The following is a 22,696-nucleotide window of genomic DNA, read 5'->3' on the forward strand; positions in this document are numbered from 1 at the left end:
AAAATTAAAAAGGAAGATGGAAAGTGGTCAAACAGCAGCAATGAGATGGAGTCCCAGCATCGTTTCCCATTACAGTTAGAAACATCGGGTACCACACACACTTGGTAAGAACAAGTTAATGCAGCAATTTTATACCTGCACAACAGAGACAAAAACATTTAAAAACCAGTGAAGTGCCCAGTGGAATCCCAGTGAGCCAGCATGCACATGTAAATGAACAGGAACACACACATACACACTTGCACATGCATAAAACAGACTGAGCTACGCCACGGAAATCCCATCCTCATATCTGCATAGTAACGTTAAAGGCCCTACAGGATTACAATAGTCAAGAAAAGAACACCAAAGTGCAGAAGATGAGGCGCAAAGCATGAATGTGGAATGGCAAACCCCATCACTGTTTTCTTCCAATGCATGGAATCAGTCATTAAGTTTACCCATGGAAATAACCCTGACATGAAGCATGTTTCTTATCCAGTACAACTGGACACGAAAATGTAACCAACTGGTAAAAGATTGTTAAAAACAGCTGTGCAGAGTCTCTGCTACTGTTTTCACCACACCAGTCCTCTGTTCCTCCTCATTTTACACACACGGAATGATCACATGTCTCAAAAACAAAGTCCAAAGCAGAAACACAAAAACCAGCTTTTGGCCTTTGTTTCTACAAGGTCAAAGGTCAGCAAAACATCATACCAACCTTCATCCACATCCCTTCCCACTTCCAGATTAAAGTAATCTTTACCGATGAAAATGATGAGGAAGAAAAAAATAAATGAAAAAATTTGACATATTAAAACAAAAGCAGTAAGTTCTAATCAGATAGAATAACTCAAAAGGTAAAATAAAACCTTTCCCCAGTTTAGCAACTGAAAAGGTCTCAACACTAAAACACCAGCACGTGCTCAAGTCACCCTTCTGTTATCATATCTGGTACAAGGATGACCAGGCTGTCTAACTCCTCACAGTAAGAGGGTCATTTCCCTAGTGCCCATTCAGACATGTTATCTAATGATACTGCAGACAAACAGGAGATATTCCAATGAAAAGATTGTGCGCATAAATTAGGGCTCGATCTTCACTCTGAAGGAGCTGAAGTATGGTTATAATTTGATTTTGATCAGAAATTTTCTATCTAGTGAACTGAAAAGACTATAAACACTTTTGAAACCCACGTAAACTGCAGTCTCCATGGGAGGCTGGCATTATACCCACTTACAAATGCAGCATCAATGCTCTAGGATGTTACCTAAGGCTAATCACGAAGATAGTGGCAGTACAGAAGTAGGACCTACCTCTTGGTTCCCATTCTTTACACTAAGTACTTAAAAATAAAACAAAACGAAATACAAAACAAAACCAACATTCACAGTGTAGACCAGCCAGTCTCCCATCCCAACACAGCCCAATTGTTGGGAAGAAGCTTGACTGAGAAATATCAAGACAATTTACTTTCTTGATACTTAAGACAGGTACTACCCAAACTACCAAAATGCATCACCCCCAGGATTCCTGTTAGGAGTAAGACCTCAGACTGGCAAGTCACAAGAACCGTAAAGGCTGTAGAAGACAAAGGGAAAAACAGTTACCTTTCAGGCTGGGAAAGGGAGTATTCTTGTCTCTTCCAACTTTGGTTGGTAGGGCTAAGTTGGACAGACTGAAGCTTGTGCTGTGGTTTCTGTACAGGCTGCCTATGACAGAAGAAAACAATTAAATGCCTAATGCTCACTGCACACACCCAAACTTCCTACACTTCCTGTAATTCACCTTCTTATTCCAGATCCTTAATGATGAAGTTTTTATCAACTAAAAGTCTCACAAGCATAACATCATCTCATTTACATTGCAATCACATCTATAGTCAGATTATACTAAGTTGCACATAAATGTAATTCTTAGCTTTCATGTTACAATCATTGCTGTTGTATCTTTGAGTCTTAAATGTAAGCAATATCACCTGTCTTCCTGCACTTAAACAGGTAACCTCATATCAGCTGTGTCTTCTAGTTTGATCCTCTTTTTAGGAGCAAATGAATGGTAGGGGCCACATAAGAAAACAGGATGACAGATGATCTCCAAAATATGTAATTCTGAAGTGAGGAGTGTGCTCTGTGCCTTATGAAATACTGTAAATGTGCCACAGACATGCTTTAAAATAGAAGCTTTCCATTTATTAGGAGAAAACAAAAGTTCTTCCTAGTACAGACAGATCTTAAGAACACAATAATGCATCATCATCTGGTCAAGCCTGTAGACAGCCTGAAAGCATCTCATGTACATCAACAAACTGATTAACACTTCAAGATGTTCATTTAAAATGTCAGTGTACTATTTCAATTTGCTTTAGCTCTTTTTTGCAGCCTTGTTTTAGTAATAATCATTTTACCAGAAACATCCAATACACTTTCCTCACTGCTGCACACTTTTTGCACTGCTCTCCACTATAGTGCAAGACTCAACTGGCCATATCTTCTTTCACTCATTAAAAACCTCTAGGTTAGTTTTCCACACCTGTGGATTTTATTATTAAAATATAAATGAAAGTAGGTGAGCACAGTCAAGGAATTGGATTTAGCACCTAAACACACAACATAGTAACACGGAAGGCATACTACTGGTAAGATTTTTGTATTAACTTCATGAAATTGCACAATTTTTTGTTTAAATTAAACTGAAAGAATTTGTGATCTGTGCCTTAAAGTGCCATATAACTCAAGGGCCTAACCACATAGCCAAAGTCCTTCTTACTGAAAAATACATAAAGCAACAGTTATCATCAGTGTAAGTTAAAGAGGTCCTGTGGCTCCCAGCATGACTTCTGGAGAGCTGGTAACAATTTGCCAACCAAGTCATTCTCTTGACTAGCCATCCCTCTATTCCGTCTCTCTGTAAACTCCAATATAATAAATAAAACCAGCTTAATGAATGCATTAGTACATACTTGCAAAAGACATGAGGCCCCCAAAACCTTCACTGCTGTTGTTGGAGACGGTAGAGTTTGGGGAGCTGGCCCTGGAATCTGAATCTGCATCAGAATCATTGGCCAGTCTTAAACTGTTTGGACGGAGTAACTTCTGAGACCTTTAAAGAAATCAAATACAACTGTTATTAGCTTTGCCCCTTCCCGCCCCAAATCAACACATTGTATAATTGTGGGAGATCGATACTGGTCTCATTCCTCACCAGTTTTCACCACACTACCCTTACCTTGTGGGAAAAAAAAAAAAAAGAAAAAGAAAAAACGAGAGAATTGAAGCATCTTTGCATTCAGGCTTTTGTTACCTTTCAGGGCATGCTGAAAACTTGTCTGCAAAAGGGCGTTGGTGGATTTGCGAGTGAAAGGGTTCTGCTTTGAGAGCAAGAACAAGAAAACCCAACGTCATCAATCACTATAGTATCTTTCCTCCAAAAGACAAAGCTTCACCAAAAAAAAAAAAAAAAAAAAAAATCGCTCAAAGGTTTCCAGAAATCAGTAGGTGATATACTAGAATATTTCTAGGAAGAACTGATAATTCTGCTAGCTTCTACTGCTTACACAAAAGCAAGGAACCGAGAGAACTGAGCAAGTGCCTTTAGTCAGCCCAGAAGAGTTTACAGAATTTTAATATTAAATCGAAGTGATCAACAATACATTTCAGATGCAAAAGACATTTGAACGAATGAACGTTAAACTAAATGAAGCAGATGAAAACCCCAACAGTGCTGTACAGAAGGGCAGGAGACAAGGAGGACTCACCTGCTTCCATTGAGATTCTGGTTAAATCTTGGAGTGTAGCTCTCTTCCTGCTCATCATCTTCATCCTCAGTAGGAAAACCATACTGTGGTTCGAAGTACGGATTGTCATACTCTCGCTTCCTCACCACCCCTTCTGAGGAGCTCATGCTGCCAGCTGCGCTGTCACTCTCACGACGATCCAAGCTTATCTTGGGAAAGCTTGGTTGCAGTGGTAAGGAAGGAAGATGGTTTGAAAATCCAGCAACCAACTTCTCTTCCATTTCTGCTGAATCTGCTGACTCCTGTGGACCAGTCAAATCATTGATCTGTTCGCTAATTTGCGTTACATGCAACTGAAGGGCAGGACAAGAACAATTATTTCAAACTGTGAAGTCTGCAGGGTCCTTGCTGTTTGTTACTGGGCCCCAACCCCATCCCCACTATCTGTGCCTCTAATCTAGGATTTTATATATGCTGCAGTATTTGTGCATTGTTCTAGGGACTTACTCCCCTGAAAAACAGCTCTTACTGCTAAGTGTTAGCTCAGGATAACGGTTCTCCATTACCCTGTTTTGTGGTTATGCAAGCAACTCCCATTCTTCCTAAATGACCAGATTCATGAGTATCCCCACCCCACTCCTTGTTCCTCTAACACACGAGGTCTTTCCAGACTCTGTAAAAGCAATTCCTGCAGTCACAACCTGGACCACTGTTCTCTGTTAATGCTGCATTTTTCAATGCATGGGAGCTTTTATGTACAGGAATGCTCTGACCCAGCATAAGAGGGTACCAGTAAACTCCACCTTGCTTGGAAAGTCCAGAAAGGGCATGCAATTTAATCTGTGCATGGCTTCACAGTCCTATTAGCTTTTACCCTTCTCAGAAAGAACCACGTGCATTCTCCCATTCTTTATATCCTAATACGCTGATCTTGGGGCTGAACTCATCTCAGTACACACATGATTCACTCCATGGATGACAGTGCTGGGGCTGCTACTGGCTGTAGTACTGGAACTTGAACGAGGCTGGTTGTTCTCTTGGGAGTTTTCACTGTCCATGGCCTGTTCATCCAGATCCCCTGAATATTCTTGAAAATCATCAAATTCCACTTCACTAGCATCACCAAGGGCTGCATGAGTCAGGGGGTCAACATCTGCAAACACATCATTTTGCGTTAATGAACACTGGCTTCCTCAGCTTTCTGCCCATCTAACTAAAGATCCCTAGCAGATGAGGACTGTTCAGTAGAATAAACTTGCATAAAAAATTAGGTTGTAAAGGGCTTTTGGAGGCCATCTATTCCAACTCTCCACTCAAACCAGGGGTAACTTCGAAGTTAAAGCAGGTTGCTCAGGGCCTTGTACCCCTGAGCGTTGAAAGTCTCCAAGGCTTGACATTCTACTGTGATCCTGGGAACCTGTTTAACCACACTAACCATGAAGATCGTTTTCTTATGTCCAGGGAGAACTTCTTTTGTTGCAACTTACTATTATAGTTCTTGTCCTTGAGACATAGAAAATGTGTTGACGTTCCTAGATTTAGTTTATTGAACAAAGTGAGAGTTTCCCGCTCTCATAAGAGAAGCTATTGCTGCAGCCTCCATATAAGCCATAAAGAATGCATTTTCCTGTCCCCGCTAGGACAGAGTGACTCATTAAAGCCAGCACTGAGAACCAATATGTGGGGGCAGGAGAAAGCTTGTACTCTGCTGCCCATATTGCACAGTATCTACCAGCAGCAGCAGGTTGTTTCCAGATCTAGTGAGCCAGTTTTGTTCAGCAGCACCTACTTCTGTTCTTCCTCCTCCCAGTGTCGTTTGGAGGGCATTATTTATAAGCAGGAAAAATGCCTTTTTTCAACCTACTACTGGATACCAAAGAAGGAATACAGAAGACACTTTTACCTTAGAGCAAGACTACAACAGAACAATACTTTGCTCTGATTCAGGGACTTAGGGGAGGCATTTTTCCCACAGTGCAGATGAATGGGGAAGAGGAACCTACGTGTGTCTTGCGAAAGTAAAGCTCAAAGTTACTCACTTGGGGTATCACCGTTAATGTCACATTTCATCATCTCACTGACAAAGTCACCGAGGGAGGAATAGGAGGAACTTGAGTCGTCATAGTCGACACTGTCACTGCCACTGCCACAACAGGTGAGAAAAAAAGATGAGTGGCAGCATAACAGCAATAGCAGGGCCCAATGTTTCAGAGATGTGACTCAGCATTGTTTTCATGGGCATCTTAAAAATCTCATTATATTACAGTCTCTACAAACAAATTTCTGGCAAGAGTCAGAAGCCAGCTTCATGAAAGGTCAGATCAAATGAAATAACTTTGAGGTACATGAAGAGACAATATGGGAAGACATTTAAAGGCTGTCAGCAAAGTTAACGAGGTCAAGCATAAGTGAGCAGGGAGTAGTGTATTAATTCTCTGTGCATGTGTGTGGGACGACTTCAAGGGAACTGGAAATGACAAGTAAAAACATTCCTTTTTTACAGTAATGATAAATCTCACTCTGCCAGGACCGCTGGTGCTGTGTAGAACATAGAAGATGTGGCCTGAAAGATCTCAGAGGCTAGCAGAGAATGAAAGCTAACTAGATGCAAAACTCTGGGACGTATGGCCAAAACTACTATAACAAAGTTTACTCTCATTTCACTGAACACAGAAGGTCTCAAGCAGTGGGCAGTACTAACAAGCTTCGCATAACTACGTGCACTGAGTAGAGATTTGAAAGAGTGGTAGGATGAATGTGAGTACTTGTAGTACTGCAATAGAAATAACCAGAAAAAACTGCATGGAAGAAAAAAGCATTAGGGTGGGAGGAAATACCAAATGTCAAGTGGCATAAAGGTAGCAAAAGAAAACAGGAAAATACAAATAGAGAATCACATAAAATGGAGGCTTGAGAAGACACTAGCAAAGGGTTAAGAGGTTGCTGTGATGACAGAGCAGTGAGACAATTTACTTCAGTGTCAGTATTCTGCCCAGACAAAAGAAATTAAACAGCAGCCTGGCAGGCTAGAGGAAAAGGCTACAAACAAGGAGTAGGAGGAGAGGCCCAGCAATCTGAAGTAACTATCATGTGATTAGGGTCATGCTCCCCACTAACCTGTCATCAGTGGGATCAGAATCTGTTTCTTTCTCTACTGGGACATGCAGTGCTTCAGCCAGCTGTGAATTACTGTCATAGACACGATAGTGGATGGGCTGCAGCTGGTGAGCATACCACTTCGGTTTGTCACCAATCAGTGCTGGGTCAAACATGTCTGCACAAAAAAACAAGAGAGTTAATTCAACTCATTTATTGGTGTCAAAGGCTTCATTCACAGCGCGACTACCCCTTACTAAGTCTTGCACAAAGGAAGGGACAGTCTCTACTCTAAGAAGGCTACAGGACAACTTCTCTGTAAGCAAACAAGACAAGAGGTAAAATTAATTGGAGGAGTAAGTGGCTAATAGCAGGGCTAACTTGGTAGAAACACATGAGGATGTACATAAAAATAGAAAAATGTTCCTCGAACTGGATTTCCCTCCCCAGCAGGAATAATATGGTGTTAAACTAAGTCCTTCCCTAGAATCTCTCTGCTTTTTAAGTTCCTGCATTACATCCAAGTGCAGGAAAGGCAAGACCAAAACTTACTGTTGTGAATTCTTTGGAAAGCATAGTTAGTAGGGTTGAGTGACCATTCTCCAAAGTATTCTACTGCCTGTGTCCTGGAAAGCTTATCTGCAAAAGGTGTTTGCTTTGGCCTAGAGGCAAGAAAAGAATTTGCCTGGAAGGCCACCACTGGTCGTGGGAAGAGACGAAGAGTGCGAGTGTGCATCTGGAAACCTTGCAAAACATTTGGCGAATTGAAGAATCTCACCATAGCAACCCTAAAAAGAAACAGAAGACAGTATATCAAATAAACACACAGAATACAAAAGAAAAGGCAACAGAGAGCCTTTAAAAGGTACACAGTAGGCAATGTTTCAAACCTTTGAAGAATGGTAACCTAGTCCAAAAAACTAAGTCTTCTTAGGAAACAATTGTCTTTAAAAAAAGAAAAAAACAAACCAAAACTAACAAGAAATCACTTTGTTTTAGTTCACCACTTTAACACCAAGACCCACCCAATGTGGGACATCGTTCTCATATCTGCTAGCTCAGGTAACAACTAAGTCTCCAGCTTTTTTTGTAGTTCAAGGCTTGTGATTTAAGCTAAGGATACAATATCAGACTAAGTCCAGGTAAAGTGGATGATCACAGAATCATAGAATGTTAGGGATTGGAAGGGACCTCGAAAGATCATCTAGTCCAATCCCCCTGCCGGGGCAGGATTGCCTAGACCATATCACACAGGAACGCGTCCAGGCGGGTTTTGAATGTCTCCAGAGAAGGAGACGCCACAATCCTCTTGGGCAGCCTGTTCCAGTGTTCAGTTACCCTCACCGTAAGAAGTTTTTCCTCATATTTAAGTGGAACCTCCTGTGTTCCAGCTTGCACCCATTGCCCCTTGTCCTGTCAAGGGATGTCACTGAGAAGAGCCTGGCTCCATCCTCATGACACTTGCCCTTTCCGTATTTATAAACATTAATGAGGTCACCCCTCAGTCTCCTCTTCTCTAAGCTAAAGAGACCCAGGTCCTTCAGCCTCTCCTCATAAGGGAGATGTTCCACTCCCTTAATCATCTTTGTGGCTCTGCACTGGACTCTCTCTAGCAGTTCCCTGTCCTTCTTGAACTGAGGGGCCCAGAACTGGACACAATACTCCAGATTGCGGCCCTCACCAGGGCAGAGTAGAGGGGGAGGAGAACCTCTCTCGACCTGCTGACCACACCCCTTCTAATACACCCCAGGATGCCACTGGCCTTCTTGGCCACAAGGGCACACTGCTGGCTCATGGTCATCCTGCTGTCCACTACGACCCCCAGGTCCCTTTCCCCTACGCTGGTCTCCAACAGGTCTGCCCCCAACTTGTACTGGTACATGGGGTTGTTCTTGCCCAGATGCAGGACTCTACACTTGCCCTTGTTATATTTCATTAAATTTCTCCCCGCCCAACTCTCCAGCCTGTCCAGGTCTCTCTGAATGGCTGCGCAGCCTTCCAGCACATCAGCCACTCCTCCCAGTTTTGTGTCATCAGCGAACTTGCTGACAGCGCACTCTATTCCCTCATCCAAGTCATTAATGAATATATTGAATAGAACTGGTCCCAGTACCGACCCTTGCGGGACTCCGCTAGACACAGACCTCCAACTGGACTCTGTCCCATTGACCACCACTCTCTGGCTTCTTTCCTTCAGCCAGTTCACAATCCACCTCACTACCCGATCATCCAGACCACACTTCCTCAGTTTAGCTGCGAGGATGCTGTGGGAGACCGTGTCAAACGCTTTACTGAAATCGAGATAGACCACATCCACAGCTTTACCATCATCTATCCACCGGGTTACATCCTCATAAAAGGCTATCAAGTTGGTTGAGCATGACTTCCCCTTGGTGAAGCCATGCTGAGTGCCCCTAATGATCCCCCTATCCTTGATGTGCCTAGAGACAGCACCAAGGACAAGTTGTTCCATCACCTTTCCAGGGATGGAGGTGAGGCTGACTGGTCTATACTTACCCGGGTCCTCCTTCTTGCCCTTTTTGAAGACTGGAGTGGCATTCGCTTTCCTCCAGTCCTCAGGCACCTCTCCCGTTGCCCACGACTTAGCAAAGATGATGGAGAGTGGCCTAGCAATGACTTCCGCCAGCTCCCTCAGCACCCGCGGGTACATCCCATCAGGGCCCATGGATTTATGGACATCCAGGTTGCTTAATTGGTCCCTGACCCAGGCCTCATCAACCAAGACAGATTCCTCCTCTATCCTGACTTCTTCTGGGGCCTCAGGGGTCCGGGGCTCCTCAGGACAGCCTCCAGCAGTATAGACAGAGGCAAAGAAGGCATTCAGTAACTCCGCCTTCTTTTTATCCTCTGTCTCCAGGGCCCCCACCTCATTCATCAGTGGGCCTACATTGCCTCTAGTGTTGGCTTTACCTGCAATGTATTTGAAGAAGCCCTTTCTGTTGTCCTTGACCTCTCTTGCAAGGTTTAATTCCAAGGAGGCCTTAGCTTTCCTAGTTGCCTCCCTACATCCTCTGACAACAGACTTATATTCCTCCCAAGTGGCCAGCCCCTCCTTCCATGATCTGTACACCCTCTTCTTCCACTTGAGTTTGCCCAGCAGTTCCCTGTTTAACCATGCAGGTCTCCTGGTACCCTTCCTTGACTTCCTACACTGCTGGGATGCTCTGATCTTGAGCTCGGAAGAAGCAGTCCTTGAATGCTAACCAACTATTCTTGGGCACCCCTTACCTTCTAGTACCCTGTCCCATGGGATTTCCCTAGCAATTGCTTGAAAAGGCAAAGTTGGCCCTCCCTGAAGTTCAGGGTTCCGATTCTGCTAGCTATTCTGTTCCTGCCACATGAAATCCTGAACTCTACCATCTCATGGTCACTACAACCAAGGCTGCCCTCAACCTTCACCTCTTCAACCAGACCCTCCTTGTTAGTGAGGATAAGATCCAGCAGCGCTCCTCTCCTAGTTGGCTCATCCACCATTTGCATCAGAAAGTTATCATCAATGCACTGGAGGAACCTCCTGGACTGAGGAATGGCTGGCATGAGTAGGCCTCCCAGCAAATATCAGGGTAGTTGATCTATAGGAAAATGCAAGAAACAAAATACCCCCTCAAGATACATAGTTATGTTCATGCAGTTAATAGATCTGAGATAGACACTAATTTCTGCTCTTTTTTTTCCCCACAATGCAAAGTAGAACCTGGATGATGCTGCTTCCACCATAGGACCTATAGAAGAGTCTGTGCTGCCTTCAAGGGTGAACTTTATGAAGACTCAATTCTACCTTCCTGTTCAGCCTCACCTGGTAGCCACATCCACAGAGTCCACATCATTTCCGTAGATCAGAGGGTTGAATTCTGTGGAGGGAGTAGACTGCAAATCATTCTGTGGTCTTCCCAGAAGCAGTGGCACTTCCTGCCCCTCGTGGAACTTCTCTAAATTAAGAATTGGCTGAGTATTCAGACTCATGCTGGCCAGTGCCTAACAAAGGACAACATTATGCATACATTCAGCAAGAAAAGTTATTCAAGGAACAAGAGAGAGATCAGAGCTACTCTGCCCTCTAGGCAATTGCAATAACTGTGCATGCTCCCTTAGTTTGTCTTAAATGATCGCCTACGCTGAGTCAACAAATATCTCCAGGCCCACCTTTATGCGGATTGTCAAAATGATCTCTTCAATGCTGAAACAGTCCTGGAGCCAGCCAAGGGGTACCACGGAAGTCCACTTTGCTAGATTGTTCATGACATGAAAACAGATAGTCCAAACTGGACCACTAGTAGTATGGCACTGTGTACAACTTATTGGAGAGTTATTCCCATGTGTAATTTGAATACGTCTTGGGACGTAGAGGCCTTGAAACTTGCCTTGCAACTTGGCCATACAACCAGTGAGTTTGATAACCCAGGACAATGCAAAGATACCTTAACACAAGCACCTGCCCTTATCTCTGCAAACCTCCATTTCTCATCTGAATGAGGTCTTCATCTCTCCATAAAGCTACCATCCTCTTCAACCCTCATAACATCTTCAGGGAAATACACTGGAGCAGCATGAGTGGTAAATCAGTTCTGGACACCCAGACCTATCCTACATCTTCCTCATTTCTCCCATTTGCCCACTGAGTCTTCATCTTTTTATTTCAAAAATAAATATATAAAACAAAAAAAAATCCAAAAGGAAAAGGGTAAAAATGGAAAATTGAGTGGAAAAGAATAAAATAAAGAACCTTGTTGTCAGGAGAGAGCAGCTGTTTCTGAGTGATTGCAGTCATGCTAACCAGACACTGGAGGCAAGATGGAAGATCATATGATAACAGCAGCAGCCCATCAGAGCCAAGACGAACACATGACCACAGAGAAACAAATGGAAGGAAAAAAAAAAATATCTATTACTACCAAATATCACAAATGACAGGAAATAAAAGGGACCACAAAATAGGCACATCTTGGGAGAGAGGTCTAACTGCCCCACCCCCAAACATTCACATCTGGCTGCTTTGGAAAGTGGAAAGGCTGCTGTCCTTATTGATGCAGCTAAGAACTTTCTACTGCATTTTAAAAGCAGATATCCTGAATTTTATTCATTGACACTAAGACCCAAAGGCACACAAGGCTGCTAACCTTAGTGACCTGGGCCACAATTTAGTCTTCTCTACTTTGTACAGCAACCAGTAGTGCTCCTTCACCTTTGCCAAAGGTCAACTCTTAATGATAATGCCTATAGGCATACATAGGGATGTAACCTGAATTTGGGTGAACACTCAGAATTTTAAATACGTCTTCAAGGAAATTGCAATGTGTTCTTCTGATATTCAACTTTGCTCTAGTGAGAGAGTTTTGCTGAACAGTGCCTGAAGTTGCAAGGGGGTGAGGCAGAAGCGGAGGGAAGGTGGATCTAAGAAAACTTCAAGCAATACACTTCCATCTGTGCTGACAGCAGGTACTGGGGTATCATAGAGGTTACACACTTTGCTCTCCTGGTCTACAAGGAGAGAGAAAGAGCAGACCTCATCACATTAGTAACACACTTTACCTTTAGATACTGCATGCAGCGTGCATAAGGAAAACAGAAATAAAGAGATAAAACCTGCTTGACATGATCAGCCAGGATGACCCAAGCTGATTAATGGCTTAGCAGGACCTGAGAGTAGAGACTGAGACCTCAACACACAGATCTGTGAATGGTGGGGAAACAAAGATGATCATAGCTTGATGGATCAGGTCAGAGTTTAAACCCACATGGCAAATGTGAGGAGGAATCTGGAACTTTCTGCACCAACTGGAAACAAGTTAGCCCCAAACAACAGTAAAAAACAGAAACCATCTATTGTGTCCAGGAGCATTTCAAATGAGCTCAAAAGAAGACACCCCTATAGCCACCCTACTGATTAGCCCACCTCCACACTCAGAGTAGACCTCTCCATGACTGACCAAGGGGCACTTTCTTGAGCAAGTGTATTCTAGTAGTCCGATACATTTTCACGTCCATCTCATGTGCTAGGATACACACCTGCTTTTAACACATTTTGCTTTACATTTGCTGACTTGCATTCTTGTCAAGTATAGCAGAAGAGCTGTGCAAGACTACATCTGCTAACTCCTACTGAATCCAAGTCCTTTCCCCAAAGTGCTTATTACCTGTTTCAGATGCTTTTTCAGCTCTGAAGCTTCTGGTTCTGGCAATGCTGGCAAAGATTCTGCATTTGTGGGAACAATCACCTGGAATTAAGCACAGTAACAGACTAAAAATTCCCCAGCTGTAGTCATTTCCAAAACAGAATCTCCTGAATCTCCACCACTCCAGAGACCAAGGAATAAGAGCCATAAAGTAAAATAATTAATAAAAAAAAACCCCACAACACAACCCCCACACACAGACACCTGCATCAATACTTCGATTTTCACTTTTTTATGGTTGCTAATGTTTACAATATCACAAATAATGGAGGAGTTACTTTATCATTTACCACAAAAAAAAAGAAGTTTGAATGAACCCACACTCATCCTTTGGAATTTTCATCAAATAGAAGGTGTTACACACATTTCCCTTGAAATAGCCTTGCTCATGCCCCAGTAGAAAACAGGATACATGGTCCCATCTGAATCATGTCAACCAATGCTGCTGGAAAGCTCTTACCACATTGGGTTTATTAGGCAGGGCTATAAAAGACAGGGTCACAATTACTCAAGAAGACAGCTTTATCATTTGTTTGAGGATTTATCTTCTAATGATATAGACAGATGGATTAACTGAAAAAGAATACCTTATGAGCAAAAGAAATGGGGACCCTGAAACACAACAAGGAATGGAATCCTAATGTTTAAGACGGGAGTGGCAAAGGCAGACTGAGGCCAGGCATTCTTAAATTCCCAGTGGGTACATTGATGAAAGTGCACAGTTCCCTGGAAACAAAGCCACAAGTCCTTATGGGCACCACTTACCCTATTGGTATCCAGGTCAATAAGCCATACATCATCAGGCATTTTGAAATCCAGTTTATAAAGGAAGAAACTTGCTGGGACACCAATGATATAAGGTGTAGGGGCTAGAAGCAACTGAGAGAAAGAGAGACTTTAATAAGGACAGGATCTGCATTTGATATCACCATGTCTATCCCAAATATTTAACAAAAAAAAAAAAAGAAGAATAAAAGCTCCTTCTCAGAGCGCTTCAGTTTTCATCTAGAAGACAATAAATTGCAGCATCCCATGCACCCCCCCTCCCCTTGATGTAATTTATATGGCTGCATGGCTCTTTGGAAAAACCTTAGCTAATCTAACAGCTTGCCACATCTATCATGGACCAATAAAATAAGATGTTCAGAGTAAGAGCCTAACTAGAGAAGCAGCAAGTCACAGATGAATACATCCTCAGCTCAAACTGAGTCTGTGCCATTGTAAATATGGCTTTACTCTTACCCTTGTAATGGTAATTTGGTTTCAAAACAGTAACATCTCTAGGAAGCAAGAGAAACAGACACACTTTTTCAAATGCACATGGAAAACCTAAGGCAAAATTCAGGTTGTTTCTGATAAGGGAATCAGCAGACGGAAAAGGTTTAAATCAATAAGGCATGTAGCAGCTTGAGACCAGTGGCTTAGGAGGCTAATTTATTCTTTAAATCTAGAACAGCTGATCACCTCCAAGGGGCGGTACAAGAACAAACCTGCAGCATCAGTTGCAGGATAGCACTGAAGTAGTAAGATGGCCTGAACTCTATCTTTGCATGCAAAATAACAAACTCCTGCAGAGACACGACTATTGGCAAAACTCAGGCTCCCAGCTGAAGTAACTCAACACTTCATATTTCTGAGGAGAATAAATAGCAGGCAATAGTTTCTAAACCCTGAATCAAGAGCCCTCAAGCATCCTTAAATATTACTCTGGACCCTCCCCAACAAACCTTAATACTCAGCTGGGGGGAGGGTAGTGGGTAAATACTCATCATAACATTGTGGATTTACGGCCTTTCAGTCCATTGCTTGTGAACTACTGTTTTGAATCATACTATTCACTAAGCATGCTTTGAAGACATCCTAAATAAGTGGTGTTACCTGGGATTTAAATAGGTAGTGGCGCTCAAAGAACATTATTTGCAAGGCAGACTGCTACAGTCCCTGAGAAGACAGTGGGGAAGGAAACAAGGACTACTCCTATAGAAGTGTCAAACATCACAGAAACATCCTTTGCAAAAGATCAATAAAGGAAAAATATGTACCTGTTCTGCAGAGGCCATGCAGGTGGGAAGCAGAGGGATCACTGGGAACATGTACTCTAATGGGTAGATCATAGCCACAAAGGCCATCACAGACATTGAGAGAGCATTATAATCTCGGGACTGCAATACAACCTGCAACCAAAGAAACTCACATTAGCACTGCAGCAACCATTCACCTCTAATACTCCCCCCAGGGGTATACAAAGATCACAGCCTGCAGGCCTCTGATTTGATGGTGGTGAACTGGATGACTCTCTGTTAATCTGTCTGAAAACAAGCTTCAGGTGCTTTTTTGAGTGAGAGTAAAACTTTTCAAAACAGGAACCTCAGAAGGAGCTATTCCTTCCCCCTGCAGACAAACTGATTCCAAATAGTGCAAGAGACAGCTGTTCTACATATCCAGCCTACCCTGGTTTTGGAGAGGGCAGAGCTTCCTACATACCTATCAAAGATCAACTCTTTCCTTCTTACCTTGTGCTCCAGAAGGATGCACGTCAGCACCTGCAGGCAGGCGTCCACTCCCAACAACTCCAAAGGCAGATGCAATGGAAAATCCACCAAGGTGAAGCGGGATGGATCAGGAAGAGCAAAGGTCAAAGCTGGCTGCAACTCATGTGGCAAGACTTCCACATCCACTCGCTTCTGACCAGCAACAGGCATTGGGGAACGGAGCAGCCGGTATATCCAGGCCTCAATCTCCCGCAAGTCGTGTAGCAACGCACTAGACTTTTCTTCCACCAGGAGGGAGCCTGTGAAAATCCGCCACATTGTATCCCTGTACAGGAAGAACAAGGTTAATACTCCAAGAGCTTCACTTGACAGCCATTCTGCAGGGGTCTTCCAGGGAAAGGGAAGATCCACCAAGAATTAAAAGATGCAGCTAACAAACATTTGGTCACAGAGGAATGGAAAGTAGGGATTTAAGCTTACTGAAACAACCTCTTTGGGGAAGCATAAATCTTTCTGTCACAGGAATCAACACAAGTGTGTCACTGGCAGGAATCAATACAAGTATGTCACTTCCATCTGAGAGTTCCTTCATTCATTGAAAGGGTTCAGTTAGGTCCAGATCTCTGAAGATCTCTCACCACCCTAGTGCTTGAAATTCAGCATGCACACAGGATACTCTCATGTCTCATCCAGAATTGTGGCAGACTGATTGATCGCAGGGTTCTGCTTCCAGCAGTCCTACAAACCTTTTCAATAATAGGAACTAAACCTGAGATAATAAAAACATGCTACACCAAGATCTCCCAGATGTTTTGGCATGATAAAATACTCTTTTTCATCATATCCTAAATTCCATTTTATGACTCTTAAGAGCAGAATAACCCATGGCAGGAGTGGATGCATTTCAGCATGAATATAAATTTCTGAGAGCTGTCTAGAAAGCATTTGGGTACCTTAACAAAACAAGCAGCAATTTTTCCATGCCCTAAGCTAGCGACCTGCAGACTCACAGATGCGCTGGCCAAAACATGCGTACAGCATTGCTCTGGGTCTTCAGAGCTTCGAAACTTGAAACTGGGTAGGAAGCAAAGTGGCTTGTCCTCTTCAGCCCTTAATGATGTAGCGCAGCGAAGGCTGCAAACCTGCTGTAGCCATTTTGCAAAAAACTTCAGCCTGATAAATATCTACAGTTACTGTAATAGATCCCTTAGAATAGTATGAGTTCAAATTAGAGGTTCTACCTTATAGTTCACAACTTAAAAAAAAAAAAAAAAATCAAAGAAAAAGAAAAAAGATTATGACACTGGAGGCTTCAGAAAGGAAGAAAAATCAGAGAAATTTGGAGGGGTCAAAGGAAGGGCAATTTGAGATTATGCTGAGTAAGTGATACACCTCTCAGGAACTGTGACGCTTCTGATCCTCCACTCTCCCTTCAGCCACTTGTAACGCACAGGACACTAGGTTGTTAACAGGCACACTCAACCTTTTGCAAGCTGTAAGGATTCAGTTTCACCTTTATTCTGCCACCACTCCAAAACTACTCTACTTTTCCAGGTCACGGCTTGCAAACCACATGGTAATTCAAACCTCCTGCTTTACTGTTCCCAGAGATGTATGCTCAGCATTCCTTCTCTTGCCCACCTCATCTGTCACTCAGTTCTTCTCTTCAATAATTATGTCCAACAAGAGCAAATTTTTCAAATACCACATGCCATTCAAACACTAGAATACTTTAGCATCCCTTTCAAAAATCAATGAGATCACAGAGTTGAGGGAAATCATGAAATATAGCTTTTTTCTGCCTCAGTAATTATCAGACTAAACCAAGCAACAAAATAAGCTCCCTTAATACGTACTTCCATTAAAAAAAAAAAAAACAAAAAGTTTTGTTCTGACAGAATCATTTTTTCACCAACAGTCAGTGGATTCAGGTGATAAATACGCTAATGCAGGAGTCAGTCATAAGCCCAGGACAATCTCCTAGAACTATTCCAGGGCAGTAACCCAAGAAGTAGGCTACTGTTCTGTGAACAGGACAGATTTCCCCTTTCATGCAAAAAGTAAAGAGCTTATAAAGATGAAAATGATAGATGTCTTGTCATTTTTCCTTTTGACAAGTTTAATTTGGAGTGTACCAAGCTACTTAACTCACATTATGACCTATCTCACAGCCCCATACCTCTTACTATTGAGACAATCCCCTCCTTCTCCAGAGATTCATTTTATATTTTCTCTTTTCAGTTAGCATATTGGAAAGGAAAATATCATCCTGGAATGCAGGTGTCAGGCACAATAGCACAGACATACATCCATGACTGATATACAGAAAGACATTGTTCCTTCTGTACCCTACAGTGCAACAGCTTTTGTTACATACTGAACATTATCACAGAATCACAGAATGTTAGGGATTGGAAGGGACCTTGAAAGATCATCTAGTCCAATCCCCCTTCTGGAGCAGGAATGATGATAGCAGATCTGTAAGATCACTACATTACACTAAAAATACACCAAGTTCCTGTTAATTTGCTGTTACCAACCCCCATTCCCATACGCTTCCTAGACAACTCCTTTGTTTTCTGCCTCTCCTCCCTCTCCCCTTCAAATATTGTACTTTGATCTCTTTCAGTCATTCCTGCTTCTCTAGTCTTTTCTCTCCCATGCTGAAGTTCAGATTGTTTCATAAGCTCATTAAGCACATTTTCGTCATTTCCCTCTTGCCCCAAGTGGAAATTCTCTCTGTTATTTCTTGGCTGTTTCTAATTTGCCAGAGAATCAGTCCTGACATGCACTGCCACAGAGCTTATATGCCAAAGCAACAATAACAGTATCAGTGCTCAGCTTCAGAAAAGGTTATGCTCAGTCAGTTGTTAGCATGATAGTGCCTCCTTAGGTATACCAAAAATGAAAATCATACCAAGTTACAGAATCAGATAGAGAAGTTTTAAAGAAATAATCACAAAAATTTCCTTTTCCTACCATGATCCTGGGTTAAAACAGCAAAAAGGTCAACTATTGATGTTTGGCTGCTTCTGCAACCACACCTGTAGCCACAATTTGCCACACAGCCAATTGCAGACCTGGAAACAAACAGTGGGAGGAAAGAAAGTTCTTTCTTCCCCCTCAACATACCTCTGCACCCCACGAGGAATCCCCAACTTCTTGCCCAACAATCTCTCACTACAGCAGTCCACAAGTCTCTTGAGGGTGTACAGACACTCACGGAAGGTGGAAAAGAAGGGATAATGACTAAGGATGCACAGAGAAGTCAGGGTGCTGTTCCGAGAGCGATGGCTGCCTTTGGCCAGATGCTTAGTGCGCGGTGATCGATTCACATCTGGGGTAGACTCTGTACTTGGAGCCTGCAGTGAAGAACCGCTCTCCGAACTCTCGGTGCCCACTTCCTCTTGAGGTGCAGATGCATCCCCAGATTTGGGGATTTTCTGTCCCTCTCGAGCTCGATGACCACCCGTGCCTTCTCCCTTCTCCTTAGGTACTCGCTTCTGGAAGGAGCGGTAGAAGTTGACACAGATTCCATAGCGAATGACACCTGTATCCTTGTCTGTGAGCGTGAAGACAAAGGAAGTGTCATCACGGAAGCTCATGCGTTTTTGCCGCACGCTCAGGCATCCTTCTGGCTGGCAGAAGAATACAACATCAGGTGGTAGAGGAAAGTCCACATGGTCTTCTAGAGGGTAACGTCGCAGCAGTTCAGGAGTCTGGGCAACACTATCGCTACTGGGCTGCCTATAAAAAGCAAAAAAAAAACCATACATAGTTGACTAATGCCAGTAAAAATCTTTGGTATTTTCCTATTAACATGTCAGGGGCCTGTGGGCTCATCTTCATCTTTGTTTCTTCTCTCCCCTACTTTCCAGGGAAAGTGCAGCTTCTCAGTCACTAGCCACAATGCTCAATCACTAGCACAGGCCACAGTTGCAGAAAGGTTAAATAAAAAAAATCTATACTATCATTATCAAGGCCCATCAAGGAGCCTGTTCAAATATTACCGAGAAAAGGACTTTCAGGAGTATGATGTTCCCAGGAGAACATCGTTTTGTTATGTTTCCCTGACTTTGATTTCCAAAATGAATTTAACCGCACAGGTCTCTGGGAAATACTTCAGTAGGAAATACACCATCCCTCTCCAAATATACAGTCAGATGAAAACCCTCTGGATTTCAGCCATTTATGAACAAGATGAAAAATTAAATGAGAAAATCCAGTACCAATTCCTAACAGGCAAAAACAAGAATTTACTAGGAAAGCACTCAGATAAATGGTGGAATGATAGGGACCTCATCCTGTAAAATTTTAATTAAAAAGTTCTAGCAACCATATATATATATATTTCTGTGTTTGATTTTCAAGCTGGATTTGAAGCGTAAGTTACTATAAAAGCTGAGTAGTAATATGCAGACCTATTTAACACTGGCTCACCAACCTTTGTACCACAGATCACTAATGGAACACAAAGACAGAAAGGCAATACTGTTTATTCCTAATTTTCCACCAGAAGAACAGATTCTTTCAAGATATTAACTATTGTCCTACCACTGCTTTTCCATGAAAGTTACTGAATAACTGCCAGAGAAATAGTATGAGATCCACATAGCGAAGGAAGAAAAGTATGTCCCTGGAACCTCTCTTTGGTTTGACCCCTTTGCTATAAAGATCTCTCACTGTTTTCTATAGTAATTAGCATTTAGTATTGTGTTTACTAAATGGGACGTAGGAGATCTGGCTCCACCATCACTCTCCTGTGGGATCTCATACAAGACATTTTCTCACCCTCATACTTTAGATTTGCCCATTTCAAAATATAAATGATACTTGCTTTTCTCTTATCTGAGAGGTGAGAAAACCCAAACAAGTAGCAATAGCGTGTTTGTAATTTACAAAAGAAAATCACTGGTGTAAATAGCTCTGCTGAGTAATTGTCCCAAACTAATACTTTATTAAAGAAAAAGTAAAAATGCTTTAGTAATAAAGCATAATTTGGTAACAAAATTTATACTGCCTGTACAATTAAGTACTGAAATACTATACGAAAAGAAAAAAGAAACTCTAAAAAGCTTCTGTATATTAGTGGACACAACTAACGCATCATCTGCTGAAAAAGAAATGCCAAATAATGCTGGTACTGTTTAGTGAGTCTATTTGGCAGTAAATGGTTAAAAAAAAGGTCATCAACAAAGTACCAGTGAATACATCACCAGTTCATGCCTTTGCAGTAATATTAGCTACAAAGACATAGTCTTCTCAGACATTTAGAAAATTCGCATCTAATAAAAGCGAATACTTCCAAAAGGCATTGCTGTTTGTGCAGAGTGGATAACAAGATGTAATGGTAAAGGCCACATGGAGCTCCTAAGGACTTCGCAGTAGAAGCTACTTCAGTCAGCTCCATCTCTTATCATAGGCGTTTGTTGAAGTGCCTAATGAGACAACAGACCTCTGAGCATTAGCAATCTAGCTACCACTGCCCAGTAAAAAGCAAGAGAACTGTAGGAGTCCAGAAGTGATGCTAGCAAATTTTTAAGTGAGAACATCAGACACTACATGCACCAATGGAGCAGGCAGTTAACATTTATTCCTCCTTCTTTTCTTAGTCGGTGACACACATATGGAAAACTTGGTTATTTTTCTACAGACAATAAGAAGTAACTAAACTATTAAATTATTCTGTTCACAAAATACAATAATAAAAATAATTATTATTTAGGATTATGTCATTTCCTCCACTTAGCCTATTTAAATATTGCACCAAAAGTATTCTGAAAACAAAGTGAGAAGTAAAGCAACAGGCTGACACACATAAACCACTGATATTTAGGAATGAAAGTAAAATAGACTTTCGAATACACCCATTAAATAGACTGGCAGAAAGTCACTGCATAAACTTTGAATAAAGAAAAATAACATTTACTGAGCACCTGTGTATTTGACAAACAGCACACGATCCAACCCCACATTTCATATACGCTTTACATAAATAAGCACAACGTTTTATCTATTGGTAGTTAATAAGAATTTAAAAAAAAAAAAAAAACACATTCATGTCATTCCTGTGATGATAAATGAGTATTAGAAGGAGAAACAGCCAAGTAAGGCAAGTTCCAAATTATTTTTTTTCAAATTGACTTTACAGACTATACTTCAAAACCTAGAAAAGTAACCCAAACTACTACTTTACCCGCATGTGGCTTTCAGTATTTCAATTTGTGAATCCCTCTATCCTGATGCCAGTAGAAGCAAAGAAGTTCAGATACTTAGGCTACCAGAGAGTCATATATAAATTGGCTGTTCATAGTCACCCTTTGCAGACCCTTGAAAAGGAGTCTAAAGACTGCATGTTAAAAACCTTTGGCTGCACTAGTATCTTTCAAAAAGCGCCCTGGCCTAAGTAGATGCTCCCACTATGGTAGCATTCTGCACGCATTCTAGACAGCAGTTCCACAGCACCAAGCCAGGCTTCATCCGTGTATGCTAGGCTATTTGTCTCCACTCTACTGCCCAGGCAAAAGTGGAGCTGAGACTCTTTTACATTACCTGGCTCCGATGATCACAAGGTAGTCGAGTAACCGAGGGCAGATTTTCTTTTTCTGTACCATTGTCCTTGACACCCCTCCCTATGTCATCTCAGTGAATTCCTGTTCATGGATCCAGCAGCCAGTTATCCAGTCAGCCGTGATCGACTGCCTTGGGGAAGAGAATCTGCTTGGAAATGTCTGACAGGTTCAACCTATGATCACAAAAAGCAAGAGTGTCAAAGGTACAATCAGGAATACTAAACACATATAAGCAACTTCATGACCTTAATTACATTCCCAAAACGCCTCAGTGTTCTGTGCAGTCATGGCCATCCACAGATCTCAGTCTTCATGAGTATAAAACCACAACCACATGCCCACAAAAGCAGAGCGCGCTGAAAAACACACATAAAAGTACAAGAGGATCTCAAGAAAGACCACAGACAAATAAAGCAGCACATCACTGGCAAAAATTCATGAAACGGTTTGAGGCAAAGGTATTGTTTAGGCAAATCCCTGGGATTCCTACAGTGCTTGGGAAAGCAGCCTTAATTTGAAATTCTATACAGTTAAACACGACTGAAGGAAAAAACACAACCTGAACTTTAGTTGTGTGATAAAGAGAATATCAAGAGAAGTTCAATTTGATATAATGCACCTCGC

General features: G+C 42.2%; 1 protein-coding gene across 13 annotated transcripts in view; it reads right to left on the minus strand.

Annotated features, from left to right (window-relative positions):
* Positions 1-22,696, minus strand: part of MADD (MAP kinase activating death domain) — a 77,746-nt gene that overhangs the window by 41,299 nt on the left and 13,751 nt on the right. For 7 of the 13 annotated variants that reach the window (XM_068400231.1, XM_068400227.1, XM_068400223.1 and 4 more), the window contains exons 2-16: positions 22,053-22,245; positions 18,633-19,247; positions 15,522-15,825; positions 15,051-15,182; positions 13,774-13,887; positions 12,970-13,050; positions 11,559-11,615; positions 10,632-10,810; positions 7,367-7,602; positions 6,836-6,992; positions 5,758-5,861; positions 4,678-4,871; positions 3,740-4,071; positions 2,945-3,084; positions 1,593-1,694 (exon numbers count right to left, since the gene is read on the minus strand). In XM_068400231.1, the coding sequence (XP_068256332.1) occupies positions 1,593-1,694; positions 2,945-3,084; positions 3,740-4,071; positions 4,678-4,871; positions 5,758-5,861; positions 6,836-6,992; positions 7,367-7,602; positions 10,632-10,810; positions 11,559-11,615; positions 12,970-13,050; positions 13,774-13,887; positions 15,051-15,182; positions 15,522-15,825; positions 18,633-19,247; positions 22,053-22,114 (2,809 nt within the window). In that variant the 5' untranslated portion in view covers positions 22,115-22,245. The remainder of the gene's footprint in view (positions 1-1,592; positions 1,695-2,944; positions 3,085-3,739; positions 4,072-4,677; positions 4,872-5,757; positions 5,862-6,835; positions 6,993-7,366; positions 7,603-10,631; positions 10,811-11,558; positions 11,616-12,969; positions 13,051-13,773; positions 13,888-15,050; positions 15,183-15,521; positions 15,826-18,632; positions 19,248-22,052; positions 22,246-22,696) is intronic. The other 6 variants (XM_068400232.1, XM_068400229.1, XM_068400226.1 and 3 more) reach the window with 1 other exon arrangement.

The sequence above is a fragment of the Nyctibius grandis genome, chromosome 4 (genome assembly GCF_013368605.1).
Source record: "Nyctibius grandis isolate bNycGra1 chromosome 4, bNycGra1.pri, whole genome shotgun sequence".
NCBI lineage: Eukaryota > Metazoa > Chordata > Aves > Nyctibiiformes > Nyctibiidae > Nyctibius > Nyctibius grandis.